A 17,420-nucleotide genomic window follows, 5' to 3' on the forward strand; every position below is an offset into this window, starting at 1 on the left:
CATAGCTTTCGGTGGCTTCACGTCTCCGCGTAGAAGTTTGAAGAGACTTCAAGATGATTATTGTTCACTTTTCCTGCATTGTGGTAGACAGTTGCTTTTGTGACCACAGGGGGGCGACAGACACAAAGATTCCCATATGCAAGTGGAACTAGTGGTGGGATTCTACAAATGTGAGCATACCCATGAGATTATGAATCGCCAATGCCAATACTTTTCACTTAGACAGTTTTCAGAGAAACCAACTGCACCCCACATGATCAAGCATTTTGCCACAGAGGTAAGGAAAAACTCCCTCTGGGGAAGTAACCTTGAACAGAACCAAGAATTATTGCATTGTGGAGTCCTATAGAGCAGCTAGACACAATAACCAGTACAGAAAACTTTTTAGATTTTCCAGAATCTGCACCTATTCAAGCTGTATTTGCTTGGATTTGTGCTTCCCGACACCGGAAATGTCTAGATGGCCAGTGGGGTGGCCGAAGAATGGCGTCGCCTCAGACCATCAACTCATGCTGGAGCATGATACGACCAATGTTGCAAGGATCTGTACACGATTCCTGGAAGCTGAAAACATCCCAGTTTACAGTATGTGGCAAATTGTGGCCACCCCTCTTTACAGCCAGACGGGGCGCTGTTCTGCCGATAGAATCTTTTTTTAACAACTATGCCAATGTTAATTTATTTAATGTGAAACCACATTATAAGATATCCTATACACGATATGTGTTAATATTTTGCTGTAGCAGATGGTGCATCGGTATGTACAATCATTTTAGAGTTCTCTTACTATCATATTTTTGATTTCCTATCTGGTAACACTGTACCTGTTCCTCTATTGACCATGAACGAACTGATGTTCAGCACTACTAGTTTATTTTATGTGAGAAACGGCACGTGCATTTAACATTGTTAATGTTGTTTTTATTTCACATCCACATGCTGAGAAAGACACTTGTGGAACTATACTTTGAATGGACAAATAATGGCTTTTGTACATTCATTCACTTTTGTAGCGATAACCACTAGCTTCACCCAAACCGTAACTACCAGATTGTTGGTATTTGTAGTTCCACGCCAAGGTTCCTCCTCCATTTCAAAATGGATACTATATCGTATTGCCACTACATTTCCCAGCTCCTCTCGCGGCCGCGCCTCCTCTCTCCGCTTTCCGCCCCCCGCCTTCTCTCCCACTCCACTGGGCCGCGAGGAAGTCGCAAGATGGCTGATGTCGCTTGGAAGTAATGTTCCCCCTTTGCAACATGACGCCGTGAGTGTGGAAGACGAGCGAGGGAGGCATAATCGGGCTTTTATTTTTCATTTTCTTTTAGTTTATTTTCTTTTATTCCGTCAAACAGTCATCTCATTCCGCGTCGTATCCGCCCCGGACTTGTCTTCGGGAGTTGACGCGTCAAATCACGCCGGGGACCCTGCCAGCAGCTAGCCACACAGTTAGCAAATAGAAGTACAGCTAGCCAGACAGACAGCCGCAGCGTTTGTTCGTTTATCGCTGTTAGCGTTTTAACCCTGGCGACACAACCGATCACTGCTAGACACATGCTCAAATTTAACCCGCTCCTCAGTTTAAAATACGTCGAAACACCAGCACTGTCATTTGGAACAATTTTGCTAGCTGCTCGGGTTAACATGTCCGCGAACTGGCCGTCCAGTCTGCGGTTTGCTAACTAGTGCGCAGTATTTGATCTATTTCATGTGAGCGAGCGGGCCATTTCTGGAGGGATTGTTAACATTTAGCACGCAGAGGGATTGCAGTTTTACACCCATAACTGTATATTTTGGAGTACGGTTATGTGCTAGTCAAATTATGGCTGCAGCGCAAATTGACAACTAGTTGTAGCCACACTGGCCTTGTTGGCCTCATCGAAATCCACAGCAATGGACACTCAACTCCGCAGCCACGTCTAAATCTGATCAATTGGAATATTTCGGGGGAGAGTAACTACAGCAGGCCCAAATCACACGACCGTATATGAATGACCGGTTGATTATCAGGGTGTCAGCTACTTCGAAGGGTTAACTAACACACTTGTCAATCACTACTTGGGAGACAGTTAGCTCGCTGTTAGCTAGCTTGTCTCGCTCCACATCACTTTACAAACACGGCGTACAGAACGTATTCAGAGCCCACTCCCGGCCAGACACACAGGCTCAATAACACCGTCATGGGAGTGCAAGGCTTTCAAGAGTATCTGGAGAAGCGTTGTCCCGGGGCCGCTGTCCCCGTGGACCTGCTTAAGCTCGCGCGAACCGCGGCCCGGCAGCCCCCTCACCACCATCACCCACACCACCACCCACACCATCCCGGGCCCATGCCTCCCCCGCCTCCACCTGCGAGGATCCTCATCGACGCCGACTCCGGCCTGCAACGCCTCTACGGTGGCTACCAGACAGATTGGGTTTGCGGTGGCCAGTGGAACGCCATGCTAGGCTACCTGGCCGCGCTGTCCCAGGCCTGCCTGTTCCAGGGTGGCCTGGAGCTGGTAGTGGTTTTCAACGGCACACTTGGGAAGGAGCGCTGGCCGGAGTGGGCGCGGCGGGTTCAGGGCCAGCGACAGACTGCTCAACTGATAGTCAACCACGTCGGCAGCAAGGCTACCCCGCCTCCCCGGGCATGGTTCCTGCCCCCGGCCTGCCTCAGCCACTGCGTCCGCCTCGCCATGTTCCGCTTCCGAGTGCGGGTGAGCAATTTCATAATCGCTGTTACGTTTTTTTTTTGTATTTTTTAATTTATCATGGTCATTTGAGATCCACAGCCATGTCGTGCCCCCTCTCGTGGAACGCCCACTTAGTGCTTCTAGCTTGGAAGAAAGCGTTTCCACACTCAATTTGAAACGTTTGAAATCATTGCAACAATCTATTGCAATCTATTCCGGGTAAATGTACAGTATCACCCGTAAGGAAAATGCATTCAGTCTTGTGTTTTCCTAATTTAAACACAATTTAAGAGGGGTTAGAGCTAGCCTTAGGGTAGCACATGAATTACATAACATATGAACTCTGTGAACCTTGTATTTTTGAAGAATTGCTGAGTGGTTAAGGAGACGTATTTATAGATCTGTAGTGCAGGACACTCATGTATTTTTATGGACTTATTTGACCATTTCATATGTTTGGAGATGAGTGAAATTAATCAGGCTTTACAGTCCTTTACTAGTATTATTTTAGTTACATTTCATTTATTCTATAAATGGGAACTGCACTTTTTTGGTAATTCTGCCCATCATTCACAATACTTATGTGAAATATGAACCCATTTCTTTCCCTTTTATATGCAGCGAAAACAAGTTAATTTGAGCTATCTTACAATACTGTCATTGGGACACACCTATTTCGACTATGAAGCCCTCTAAAAAAAACCTCTAACAACGTTGTTTGATGTACATGCTGTGATCATGCATTAACAAGTACACTGATGATAACATTGCAGTATCTTGCCGTATTGGGATTATTTAAAACACTAGTGAAACTTCTTCTCAAGGCGGATTGATACACATACTACATGCTAGCCTGTCAAATGGCAAGACGAGCATCTTGTTGAATTCTTGTATCCAAATGGAGCGCTAGATATCCACTCTTCCGTCTGTGAATGATGCCGAGACTAGCGAATAGCGACGACATAAAAATAATTTTTGATGTTGGCTGCTACAATAATAATATCGCTGTAGCTTGGTTAATATACAAGTTGGTTATGTAAATGGAAGCTGAAATTAACTCGTATTCTTGTGTTATGATGCACAGAAAAGGGAAATAAATACGTGTTCATGTTTCACATAAGGATTGTAAATGATGGGCAAAATTCCCCAAAAAGTGCAGTTCCCCTTTAAGTGCTTTGTATTCACAACATCTATTATGATGTTAAGATTGTGGGGGGATTGACAATTTTTATTTTGCATTTCAGTTTAAATTGCAATCAGTATTTTTAATTAAAAAAACAAAACATAAATTATATTAGGAAAGCAGGAAGTGAACAAATGTAACAGTTACTGATTGTAAAAGTGCCAGATGGAGGGGTCGGATTTAATAAGCTTTGCTTCTTCCTACTCCTTTTGGACATGTGGAACTGGGAACTGATTATGGGATGCACTCAATTGTAATCTGATACAGGTTCAAATGAAATAATACCATTACCAGTTACACAGAGAATTGTAGTTGTTTGCCATTTGCTATAAAGATTATTCTCAAATATCGTCATGCAGCTACAAAGACTGTAGAAGACTTCTACTCTACACAATAGCATTTCACAGGAAGCAGGAAATGAAACCTAGAACTGTTTAAAGCCTGTTATGAATGCACTCAAACCAGTGATAGAGAATGTTGCCCCCCCTTAGCAACCAGCATCCCCTTGTATGCCAACATGAAAATTCACTTTTGAACTCTTTGAAAATAATTCAACTTCATGTGTTTACATACAGTATGTTTTCCCACAGGTCAGCTGTATAATTTTGGTGGTGGGTTTGGGACTGGGGTGCATCTCATTGTTTCATTTGCACAACTGTCCATGTCCCAAAATTCTGTGTTAGAGAGGAACTGCATTTTTTTTTTATTTTGCCCATCATTCACAAGCTTTATTTGAAACATGAAGACATACTGTGTTTACTTCCCTTTTCTGTGCATTCTGTGACAGTACTATAAGATAGCCGAAATTAAATTAAATTGCGTATAATGGGCAAAATCCCCCCCAAAGTGCAGTTCCCCTTTAAGGAAGATGTAGCAGGAAGCCTACAGGCTCAGTTTAAGCTATTTGTAGATTAGATTTTTTTATGTGCATCTTGAATGAAGCTTTACAATTTAAAACAAACCCAAAAAAACATCCTCCTGTTTGCCCATCCTTTTGTGAAACATGAACACATTTTTTTCCATTTTCTGTTAATTCTAACCCAATTTGTGGGGTGTTGACCTTTTTATACAGATATAGTACATTAATGTTGTTCTGCATCTCTGCTAAACAATATAAATAGATTAACTGGCTGCACCATGTCAGGCTTAAGTCTCTTCTTAAGCAGTTCAAAAGTCTAGGGCATCCCTGCTCTAAATTGCGTTAAGTTGACTACTGTCTGTCTCTGCAGAAACATTTGGCAGTTGGTCAATTCCACAACTTGTGTGATCGCTCACGTTTCAATCTCATTTGACTTTCTGCCATCTTTGTTTACACATTTTGTCCGTCTTGCTTGTTTTTGTCCCACAGCTGAGCTACAAGTGGCTATGTTTATGCTAGGTTACTTTTTCTTAAAGTGTCACTTAACAATCTCGCGTTGTTATCATAATACTTATGGCTTGTCTTTAAAACAGTAGTTGAGCTGCATTGTGTCATTGTAGATGTGGAGAAAGCCTATGACAGGGTGCCTGGAGAGGAACTGTGGTATTGTATGAGGAAGTCTGGAGTGACAGAAGTATGATCAAGTGGTGCAGGACATGTATGAGGACTGTAAGACAGTGGTAAGATGTTCTGTTGAGATGTTCCCTGCATCAGGGATCGATTCTGAGCCCCTTCTTGTTTGCTATGATGATGGACAGGCTGACAGAGGAGGTTAGACAAGAATCTCCATGGACTATGATGTTTGCAGAAGGTTTAGCCACAGCAAGGTGGAGTGTGTGTGTGTGTGAATGAGAGGGACCCAAGTGGAAGAGTGAGGTTACAGGTGGAAGAGAGAGTTCAATACTTGGGGTCAAGAATTCAGAACAACGGAGATTGTGAAAAGGAGGTGAAGAAGCGTGTGCAAGCAGAATGGAACGGGTGAGAAAAGTGTCAGGCGTGATGTGTGAGTTTCATTTCAAATGAAAGGAAACATATACAAAACAGTGGTGAGACCAGCCATGTTGTTTGGTCTGTACAGCTTACTGATATTAATGATGGACCAAATGCACCTCATTGAACTACTGCTTACTGATATTGAGGAATAAAACCTCTCAGTCACAGTGGCTACTCCATCAAAGCTGTTCTGATCATTATGTCTGCTCCGTCTACAGGTTGTACAGACTTTGGAAGATCATCACCAGGAAGTGCTGTCTCTCTACAGGGACTTTGGATTTGCTGGCCTGATAGCTCAGGATTCTGAGTTTGCACTCTGCAACGTACCTGCCTATTTCTCCTCACATGCACTCAAACTGAGCTGGAATGGCAAAAACCTGACCACACACCAGTATCTGCTGTCTGAAGCTGCCAGGCAGCTCGGGCTCAAGACTCAGCACCTGCCCTGCTTCGCTGCTCTGCTGGGTAAGGCCCACACAAACATAGTTGAGCTTATTACGCCATATCAAAAAAGCACACATCGTGCTCTTTGACATGATCTTACCCAAGCACACATGCCTGCTCCAGAGTTGTTTTCATTGACAGAGCAAACATTTGAAAGAGTATCTTTTTGAAGGAAATCATATTCTGCCTGATGAAGACCTGGCTGCCTTCCACTGGAGTCTGCTGGGACCAGAACACCCACTAGCATCTCTCAAGGTGCCGTATCCCCGTAAATCTAAAGTACAGTAGTTATGGAATGTAGCTTTACCTAACAAAATATTGTCTGTGATGGTAATAGTATATATTATATAACATTTCTTTAAAATTATTTAAAACCTTTGTGTTACAAATAATACACTTAATATACAAGAGAGCTGCCAGGACTGAGACGCTCGTACCACTTGGTATTGTTGCAATAAGTTACATTTCTTGCTAGACTTAAAAGAACACTTTATCCAACTGCAATGCATATCGTCTTGCCTCTTAGGTGCGAGCCCATCAATTGGTGCTGCCACCCTGTGAAGTGGTGATCAAGGCCGTGTCAGAGTACGTCTCCTCCATCAAAGACCTTGGAAACCTGGATGCAATCGCTAGCGATGTCTTCAAACAGTCACAGGTGGGCTATGTTCACTAACAATGTTGATTGGGGAACATCTCTAAGAAACCAACTAGTCAAAATGAAATGAAATATTCTAGTTTGAAGCTTTCTCTCCAATAGTGCCATGCCGCAGGCGGTGAGAAGTGCAGTTCAGAAGGCAGCAAATGTAACATTTTGAATGTGCTCTATAAAATTAGAAACGCATGTCACGGACATGTAAGGATATAACCAGATTACATTTTAACACATCTCTTTACTTGCTAGTGTAACAAACAACGAATAGACACCAGCCGTGGCTTAATGGTGTGCTCTCGTTGATCTCCCTGATTTGTCTTCTTTCAGTCTCGCATGGAGGACAAGGTGGATCGATTCAAGAAAGCTGTGGATTATTTCTCAGCTGCCTCCAAATCACGATCGCCTAACATGGGACCCCCGTCTTTCATTTGTGAGTAACTATTCGGGCAACAGCAAACACCAACTTTTTGTGTTCGGAAATCATCACTTGACACCATAATGGATCTCATTAGCTCACCAACCAGTTATAGATTTTAATTTTGGCCCAACTAGTGACTGTCTGAAAGGGCTGCTTTTAGAAATTGTAGGATAACTGAGTCGAATATGTTTAAGGTAATAAGTTTAAGTGGACATCTCAGACTCAATTTCTTCAACAGGAACGGCTTTGTTTTGTTTTTGTTTAAACTACTCTCACTAGGGTTATGGGGGTTCTTGGAGCCCATCCCAACTGACTGGATAAGAGGCAGGGTAGGCCCTGGACTGGTCGCCAGTCAGTCATAGGGCACATGTAGACAAACAACCATTCACACTCACATTCATACCTATGGACAATTTAGTGTCCAATTAACCTAACATGCATATTTGTGGACCCGGGAAAAATTTATGCACACACAGGAAAAAAATGCAAACTCCACACAGAGACGCCCAAATAGTGATTCTGTCAATATGCTTCAGTTGCGATATGTTTCTAAAAATAATAAATTCATGCATATATTTTGCCTTTTCTTGCTCAGTACCTGGGTTTGGGCCCACTCCTTTTGGAGGACCACCTGGCCACATGGGACCGATGCATCTTGGAAAAAATCAGGTAGACGCCTTTTGTTTCGTGATGGCATCCTGTTTGCGTTGCAACTTTTGTGCATCTGTTTTCAATTCTGGAGAGATCCATGTATAGCAGATGTGGTTTGTAGCAGATATGCTAATGACAAAGGGAGGAGTTTTTTGCCCACTTGAACCCTCCCATGAAATGTAATTAGGTAGAAGAAGCGATTGAACATTAGTAGTAGTCCTAAAGTCCTCTGTTCTGTCTCTTTCCCCATCAGTTCCCTCCTCCTCAGATGCCTGGCTTAAAACCACCTTTTCCAAATGCTCCATTTGGACCTGGGTCCACCCCCCTGTTTCAGGACCCACCGCCTCCATCCCAAGACTGCAATGATTCACCAACAGGAAAGATGGGCTTCTCTGACTGGTCAGCGCCATACGATTCCACTCAGGGCGGAGGCCGTTTGCCAAATCACCACGCAGGCACTCAGTCTGGTCCTTCTCCGTCACCTTCCTCATCATCAGATGGTGATGAACCCAATGACAGCAATGCAAAGTAAGTCACAAACCAAGTGGAGTGGTTTGGAATGGGGATGTTCCTATTTTATGCTGCTGATACAATACCGATCATCCATGAGTGAAATCGACCGATACCAATAGCGAGCAAATAGGTGAAGTATAAATATTTGAATGTACTACTGGCTATAATAGGCGTCACCAAGGTTTTCTTGTTTTCAAAGTTTTCTTGTGAGAGCTACTTTTACGTAGTGAAAATGGTGTTACACAAAGTGCTACACATTTTTGAAACATTTCTTTTCATAGCTTATTTCAAGCCAAACAAAGCCGCAGTTGCATTAATAACTTGGTAGGTTTGATATTACTATAGTGGTTAAAGGGACGTGAGTGTGAATGGTTGTTTGTCTATATGTGCCCCGTGATTGGCTGGCCACCAGTCCAGGGTGTACGCCGCCTCTCGCCCAAAGACAGCTGGGATAGGCTCCAGCATACACGCAACCCTAGTGAGGATAAGCGACATAGAAGATGGATGGATGGTTAAAGAGAGAGTTTGGATTTTTTGACATTAAGTTGTCAGCTTTGCACTACAGCAACTGTGGGAAAAAATCCAATTATCCTTTTAAATGTGACGTGCTTTGTTGCAAAGCAGCAGGCAATTTCTCTAAACTTTCAGGAAACGTATGGGAATTTATTTAGGAATTTTTCAATTGGACAAATTGTGTGTTTTTGATGGAAATTAAAAGGAATTAACAGGAATATGAAGGCGCAAATTGTTCTTGTATCCTCATGTGGAAAGTCGTTTTTCCAAATCCATGATGCCTTTGAGAAACACCTTGCAGACAGCGGCTGTCTGATTGGCTTCTTGTCAGCAAGCGTCATTTGTACAGTTGTGTAGCTTTAGATTAAAGGCTTTTCAGCTCCCAGGGAGAAGGTTGGAAGTACGGGCTGATCATCTACAGAGGATATGCTTCCGGATTTAGGGGTTTTGGCTCGCCGTATGTTTTGACAACTGCCATAATCGGTTCTAAAAATGTTGCAGTATTTATCATGACTGTAGTGTAGTAACGTGCGCATGGTTTCACTCTCGCCCGTTCTCACAGCCATTTGACGGACAAGCCCTCACGCTGGGAGGGCCCGGTCTCTGGAGACGGTTCCCAAGGCAACGGGAGCGGATCAAACATTCCGTCACTGCTGTCTATGGCGACGAGGAGTCACATGGACATAACCACACCCCCATTGCCTCAGGTTTGTCATTGTGGTGAAAAAGTTTTGTATGTATGTATAATGGTGTTGATTGAGAATGTAACCTGATTTTAGGTCAGTGCTGAGGTTCTTCGTGTAGCAGAACATAGACACAGAAGAGGGTTGATGTACCCGCAGATTTACCACATTTTGACCAAGGTTGGTTTGACTGCATTTTGTCATTTTTAATATCCAAATATGCCACATTTGTAATATCTCTTGCGGGCCTTTCCTTGCCAACAGGGAGAGATGAAAATGCCAGTATGTATAGAGGATGAGTGTAACTCTGAGCTGCCCCCTGCCTCTCTGCTGTTCCGTGCTGCCAGACAATATGCCTATGGCGTCCTCTTCAGTCTGGCTGAGACACACCGCCGCCTGGAAAGACTCGCCCTCCGCAAGAGAGCTCCGCTGGAAGGTAGAGGCTGGGACTTTAAAGTAGTCGTCAATATGAAAGAAAGAGACCCTACTGGAAGATTTAACAGTCGCACCCACTCTCAGTTCCTCCAGTGATTGTCAAAGAGTGGAGCAGTGGGAAAGCCAAGTCAGCTCTGACTCCCGAACTGGTTCCGGCTCTGTGTTTCCGGGAGTGGACCTGCCCAAACTTGCGTCGCCTGTGGTTGGGCCGTGCCAGTGAGGACCGCTCCAGGAGAACCAGGGCCTTCTTGGCCTGTCTACGCTCTGACTGTCCAGCCCTCCTCAACCCAGCACAGGTCCCACAGCATCTGCTGCTCATGTGCTGCGTGCTCAGGTAGGATAATCACCAGCGCTGGTTCTAAGAGTCCAGATGAAGTTATTGAGTGCTTTCTCTGTAAGCCTTAGCCATAGAAAAGCTGCAGGTAAGTCTTCCTGCTTTAAAGAATGCCATGTTTCTCAGGTATATGATGCAGTGGCCTGGGGGGAGGATCCTCCAGAGACATGAGCTGGATGCCTTCTTGGCCCAGGCTGTTTCCAATCAGCTCTACGAACCAGACCAGCTACAGGAGCTCAAGGTAACGTGGTTGAATCCCGCTGCATTTTCTCCAGTTTCCTACTTTTGACTGATGTTCATCTGCGTGGCTGTCAGGTCGAGAAGGTGGATGCCCGCGGCGTGCAGCTGGCTGCTCTCTTTATGGCCGGTGTTGACACAGCACTTTTCATCAACGATGTATGCGGCCAGCCATTGCCATGGGAACACTGCTGTCCCTGGGGCTTCTTTGATGGCAAACTGTTCCAGAGCAAACTGGCCCGCGCCGCCCGTGATCGTGCTGCCCTGCTAGATATGTGTGAAGGCCAGGTATGAAAGAACGCGACTCCAGAGCATTTCCACAGGGGTTTAGGATTTTGACATTCTAGAAGTGGAACGAGACACCAATTTGATGAGGTCCCTCGACTGTCATGAGCAGGGGTCTCAAACTCAATTTACTTGGGGGCCACTGGAGCTCGGGTCTGGATGAGACTGGGCCACATCAGATTAAAAAAAAAAAAAACGCATTTATTAAAAACAAAAATTTTTTTTAAAGTTTGCTTTGGTTCCAATTTTCTACAAGAAAAGCTCTGATAAAACATTCCACTGTTCTCAAATATCTTACTTTTTATTTTTCTACACAAAATAAGATGCAAAATAAATAAACAAATCAAGAATAAAGAAAATCAATCAATCAGTAATAAATAAATATAATAATAATAAAACGGCAAATAATAAAAACTTAAGAAAGCACATATAGTTGGTGGGTAGACAAATTATTTTTTCCAGATTAAAATGAACAAAGCATTTTTAGAGCCCTGTAGACATGACAAAACACGACTATAGTCACATTTATACTCTTTTTATTTACAACATATTGCGCAACTGCAGGGTCTTGAGACACATGCTAACTCGCAAACTAGAGAGCTAGCGACCTAAACGGTAGCCTTCAAGTTATTTCCTTTCAACTTAATAGCCAAAAACTTACCACTTCCACACGGATAGGGAGGATAACTATTAACAGTTATTTAACCTTTAACATGAACATGAATCAAACGTAATAATTTTTTCTGGGTACATGATACCATACAGTCTCCATATCAAACTTGCGCGGGGCGCACTAACGTTAAACTTTCATATCAAGGCGGGGGCCTCAAACTAGTGTTCTGCGGGCCACGTGTTTGACACCCCTGGTCATGAGCATACATACTGCAGAAGGATTCGATGCAATGTTTCTTTCTCCTTGGCAGGAGGAGCTGGTGTCCAAAGTGGAGAAGATGCGTCAGGCGATACTTGAGGGGATCAATCTGTCTCGTCCTCCTCCACCACCTCCCCCGCTTCCACCCCCTGCCTTTTTACCACCTGCCATGGTGCCCCCTTTTTACCCTATGCCCCCTCTCTATCCACCGCGGCCCATGGGTGGCATGCCTCCTCATCACCCGCATCATCCACACCACCCTGCCCAGCACAGACCCAGAGCCTTCCCAGGTACACAGATGAAGTCTTTGCTTAATCCACTCTTGAACTTTTGAGCTGTTTTCAAAAAAAGACGTAAAAGATGAATAAGACTGTTTGGTGGTTGAATGTGGTCTTTTATTGGTAAGCGTTGTGTGCTCATTGTTGCCTGTTTCCAGTTGTAGAGGATCTGGAACATCAGGAAAGGCATTAGCCATGTTTCAGTTAGCTAGCCTTCATGTAGCTTCTCTCAGCAGCAAGAAACGAGTCGGAAACGTCCGATACCAATACCGATCACATAGATGTAACGTGAATATTGAAATGTACTCTTGACTATATTAGGAGTCACCAAGGTTTTTTCCTTGTGAGACTGACTTTTACAAAATGAAAAGGGCCAAGAGCGACACATTTATTTTCATAGCTTATTTCAAGCCAAACAAAGCCAATATTGTTAGTATTTTAGATAATCAATCATTGTATTTCTTGAATTGACATCCTGTGTAGTGTAACTGGTTGTTATTTTTAGGGCTATATATACACTATATACAATTTGACCTAACACAGAAGAAAGTTCTAGGGAGGGAATCTAACTGGTGCGAATGAAGCAGTATATCTAAAAAATCAACTGTTTTTTTTTTCTCCCAGGCATCCAGTCCATACCTCCTCAGGGAGGAAAACTGGAGATTGCAGGCATGGTTGTCGGCCAGTGGGCTGGGAACAAGCCAATACGCGGCAGAGGAGGGTTCAACATGCAAGTGGTTTCAGTGGGAACAGGGAAAGGGTACGTGGTATTTGTCTTTGTTTGCGAGACACTAAACAGAAATACATGATTGTAGTCCACCGTTGTGTACAGGAACTCTTCAATATAACAAATTCTTTGTTTGCTTACAACAGGAGGGGTAAAGATATTCCAGCAAAGCTGCGGGGAGGGAAAAAGGCAACTCCCAGCAGAACACAGGTAGACCAGTAGAAAACACATTTCCTGAATTAATAGAACCACCAAAGAACAAATCTGAAATGGGCAATTCCTCCAAACTTCTCCATTCCTCCAGACATCGTCACCCCCTCCATCCAACAGTCCCCCAAAGCCCCCAGAAGAGGTGGGCTCAACGCCAGAGGTTGCGACTCAGCAGCTGAATGGCAGCTCAGCAGCCATCGGGCAGCCCTTGGAGCTGGTCCCCCTGGCCCAGCCAATCCAGTGTGCCTTAGCCAGCAGAGACAACCAATCACAGGGGGTTGAAGTGGAGGCCCCCTGTTGCCTTGACGACTGCCCGTCAGATGGAGCGCTACAGAAGGAAGAGTGACGACGTCTTTAGGATGCGCTGCTCGGAAAGAGTTATGTGTTTGACTGCCTTTCCCTGTCTTTGTAGCACTGATTGCTAACTGTGCATGTTATCCCATGGAGCAGGAAGCCTTTAGAATATCTGTCTGATATTCCGTTCTGGTCCATGCGATGCATCCAAACAGTTGGTCGTCAAAGCAGTTAAACCCCATTTTTAGTTTTCTCATGTGCTTTTATGTTTTTATAAGGAGATTTTCTCTGTTTGTAAACGCCCCACCCCTCAAAAAATAGCCTCCTTGCCGCACACAAAGTAAAGTAAGCTTCAAGTTCCACCCCTATTACCACCCGCCGCTTAAACCAGCCCCCCTTCCAAGTACGGTCATCCGTAAAGTTTGAGTTTTCTATGTCGTTTTAACGGTCCCATTGTTTGAGAAACTGCGCACACATTGCGGTTCCCGGTGACAGATTGGATGTGGTTTCCATGGTTACAACATCTCGGCCTCGTCGCCATGGTCTGTGTGTCGATGCGATTTGTGATTGTCATGTCATGTAAGCTTTGATTGATGGAGCTCAAAGAGACATTCAGAGGCTACCTCTGAATGAGTAGAAAATATTCAAAAGTCACTTTTGTCTGCACAGTGTCCCCCCGCCCTCCTCGCCCCCCCGACTGTGCAAGATAACCTGCTAAAAAAAGAAGTTAGCATTTTTGCTAGCCATACCCCTCTTGATAGTTGAGTTGGTTATCTAGCACTGGACTAGCATGTCTGCACCACCATATTAGGATGCTATTTGACTTTGACCTACAGTATGTAGCATAGCCCAGAGCTTAGCTGTGCTAATAGACCCCAGGAATTTATGCATCTTAATCCCTAAAGTATGCAAGGTTTTACCCTGCTCCTTAAAAAAAACTATTAATTCCCCACCCTCCTGCCCCTTTTTCCCAAAGTTTTGATTGTACTATTCCAACAGAAGCACTTGATGTTGTATTTAAATGTAAGACATTTTTAAATAGGCCCCTGATACAGATTGACTTGTGTGTGGGGGGTGTGCGCCTAATTAACGATAATGACATGTAGAACGACATTTAAAGTTAGAGATCTATTTGAAAGACGTCAGAATGTGTACAGAGTGGTGCCAGACAAAGACGCACTTTGTTTTTTTTTAAGATGTTTAAACCACACTGGAAGGTCCTCTGCCAGGTGATAGAGAAGCGAAAACACTCTGAGGCACCTTTCTAGAGTTAAAGGCCAAAAAGAAAAAGACTGCTGCCCGGCAGATAAACACAGAAGGTCCCATGCAGACTCTGCAACGCGACGTCATTCACTTAAGAACTTTCTTAAGGACACCTGATTCTCCATGTTTCCTGGGAGTCACTTTCAGAAAAGTAACGTCCAAAGTGAATTTTAACGCATCCGGCTGACACGCGGTCACCGATGTCATATATGGGTGTGCCAGCTTTGGCCTCAAAGATCCCTCCATGTCCTTTTGGTGGCGAATGACGAGCCGTTGTCTTGACAATAGCCACATGCGGCGAGCTACGTATGTGCGCCGCCGAGCTCTAGTGTGTCACTTTAAACCAACAGAATGCTCTTCTCTGCCGTGAGGTAACTGCCAGCAAGGTGGCAACTTTACGGGTCAGAACACGCGTCACGAAGAGAGGGACCCCTCACAGTGCCCCCTAGTGTCCCACTCAATAGGATAGTGAATTGTTTTGTGAAAGCACTTATGTTTGTATTGAACAAAATGTCCCCCCCAACAGACAATGGAAATAAACATATGTACTTATCAGTTCTATATACCGAACAACTGCATGTTGCAAAGCAGTAGACACACCCGAGAGACGCTGGCCACGAGCGTGGAAATACGCTCTGTACAACATAAAAGGCAAAAGTCAACAAGAAAGCACCTTATTTTCATACTACGTTGATGACTTGTGCTCTTTTGCGTGCCACAAAATTGACATGGGAACGCCGTTTTAAAGGAAAAGACCGTGACTATATGTAAGCGTTAATGTAGTCTCGTCAGACATCCCCCATGTTATGAACACAACCATTAATAGTGAGATGCCGATATCTGACCCAGTGACAGGCGCAGGCTTGCACTCGTCACATGGCTGGGATGCGCCGTCGTCTCCTAACACCTAACGACAGGAAAAGAGTTTATTGGTCAGAAGTAAACCTACACCACTGGGTGCTGCGTTTTTGGCGTCTGGACTCAAAAACACTTAAGACATGAAGACTAGGCTAGAGAATATGGCTCCACCGGCTGAAATACCAACTCTAGACTTTGTAGGAGTCGCGTACTTAACTGCGTTCAACTGTTTTGACATTAGGACATGTATTTCAAAGTACATTGTTAGAGGATGGCTTTTCTGTGGCGAGCCAATGTGATCAGGTATATAATGCCCTCTACGGATTTGCTCGCCACTCACGAACACACACAAAAATAGTACTCATATACGCAAACACAGTATACACACACACACACACTTTCATTCTCTCTGCTTTCGTACTGAAGTGATATATTTGTGCAGTTTCAGTTGCCAGTGGAGTGCTTGTCAGTTCATTGGAGATCATTTAACACATTTGACTGACTCTGAATCCCTTACACTCGTGTTTGCATGGACATGATTTAAAAAAAAAAAAAAATACATGATACAGCTTTCAAGGTAGTCGAGTACCACGCTGATACATGCACATAGCCACGCAACACATGCACATACATAGATGTTAAACCCTGAGTTTCACAATAGCTAGTATGGATAAAAACAGCAACACAATACATGATTTAGTGTCCCTCTTTTGTCTGGTTTTAGTTCAATAGGGATTTCATTAGTGATTTTTTTTTAATGCTTTTTAAACCAACATCCCCCTTTCCCTGCTTTTTTGACATGTTGTACCCGCTATCCCTACGCCGTTTTTCTTTTAAATGCTCTTCCTTTTTCAGCACGTACACACAAATCCCGCTCACTTCGGTCCCCACAAAGCAAGAACTTTGGATTCGGCACAAGGCCATCACCGCTAGAGATATTTTTCTAGGTCACAACAGTTTAATTTGAAACATACAAAAATTACAATCAGGACGTCTACACAAATTTTATTGACCTTAACCAAAGATTCCAAAAGTCAATTTCTATATGTGATCTTCAAATTGGAGTATTTTAATGATACATGCCCCCAAAGTGTTCCAACCTTCAACTGGTTGGCCTTACTGCTACTCCAGAGATTTCCTCATCGGGGACCACACACACACCGTCACTTCAGTTTCCGAGTGAACACACACACACACACACACACACAGTCACAATCGGATAAACTTTCCTTAAGTTCTTCCTTTAACTCCACCGCCTCCACGCTTGTCCCCGTAGCCCTAGGATCATTTGCATTGGCCGCCTTTCTCTTTTCTTTCTAAGCTGCCCCGCCCCCTTTTTAATCAACCCAACTAACAGTAAAGGTTCTCTTAACGTTAATAATCCGTTTCTGTATGTATCTAGCCAGTTTGAAAAAAAATTCCGAAAAAAAAAACTTCAATTCAGTTGTGCAAATTGTGTTTTCTTACTATTTTAATGTTATTACATCTAATCTAATCCTTCTACCATTGCTTCAGTTAGTACTGAAATACGCTTAGCCAACCTAGAGATTTTTAACTGTAACGATTGCGATTTTCCTTACCTTTTTGTATGGCATCTTTAGATCACTTCACCGTTAATGTACTTAAGTAAATATTGCCCGTTACTGATGAGAATCATTGTCTGCACTGTTGATTTTCATAATATCCCTAATGATAATTTTGTGGTCGACTCTACCAATCTAAGCTGAACTCTGCGCCCTTGCACAAAGCAGCGGAACATCTCCCCTAAGAACCAAAGTATCTACCTAGAGTCCCCCACCTTTTTCCTGCCCCCCCCCACCCAAAGTTCCCATAGTCTTATCCCTGCCTCCTACAAATATTGACAGCTTGCCGAGTTTATAGATGAGTATAATTATATATATATATGTATAATGACATTGCAGCACATGTATTTTTAAGACTGTGAGGTAACGGTGGATGTACACTGTGGTTGTCGTGGAGACGCAAA

At 43.8% G+C, this 17,420-nt stretch overlaps 1 protein-coding gene across 1 annotated transcript; it reads left to right on the top strand.

The window, feature by feature from the left end:
* The first annotated feature begins 1,159 nt into the window (after window positions 1-1,159).
* Window positions 1,160-16,110, top strand: fam120c (family with sequence similarity 120 member C). Its single transcript, XM_058051468.2, has 17 exons — window positions 1,160-2,696; window positions 5,986-6,232; window positions 6,384-6,466; window positions 6,738-6,866; window positions 7,191-7,293; window positions 7,877-7,950; window positions 8,186-8,460; window positions 9,521-9,665; window positions 9,738-9,821; window positions 9,906-10,077; window positions 10,161-10,410; window positions 10,537-10,651; window positions 10,726-10,935; window positions 11,856-12,093; window positions 12,706-12,841; window positions 12,955-13,018; window positions 13,113-16,110. Exons 1-17 carry the CDS (start codon window positions 2,181-2,183, stop codon window positions 13,362-13,364), a joined length of 3,093 nt encoding a protein of 1,030 aa, XP_057907451.1. The 5' UTR covers window positions 1,160-2,180; the 3' UTR covers window positions 13,365-16,110.
* The last annotated feature ends 1,310 nt before the right edge of the window (window positions 16,111-17,420 follow it).

Source organism: Doryrhamphus excisus, linkage group LG15, assembly GCF_037039965.1.
Source record: "Doryrhamphus excisus strain RoL-2023G ecotype Guam linkage group LG15, RoL_Dexc_Guam_v1.1, whole genome shotgun sequence".
NCBI classification, from domain to species: domain Eukaryota; kingdom Metazoa; phylum Chordata; class Actinopteri; order Syngnathiformes; family Syngnathidae; genus Doryrhamphus; species Doryrhamphus excisus.

Excerpts from the sequence above, each read along its gene's own strand:
- fam120c (XM_058051468.2), top strand. The coding sequence starts at position 2,181 with ATGGGAGTGCAAGGCTTTCAAGAGTATCTGGAGAAGCGTTGTCCCGGG. Across the intron at positions 6,867-7,190 it reads ATGTCTTCAAACAGTCACAG|TCTCGCATGGAGGACAAGGT; the intron begins GTGGGCTATGTT and ends GTCTTCTTTCAG. Across the intron at positions 10,936-11,855 it reads TAGATATGTGTGAAGGCCAG|GAGGAGCTGGTGTCCAAAGT; the intron begins GTATGAAAGAAC and ends TCTCCTTGGCAG.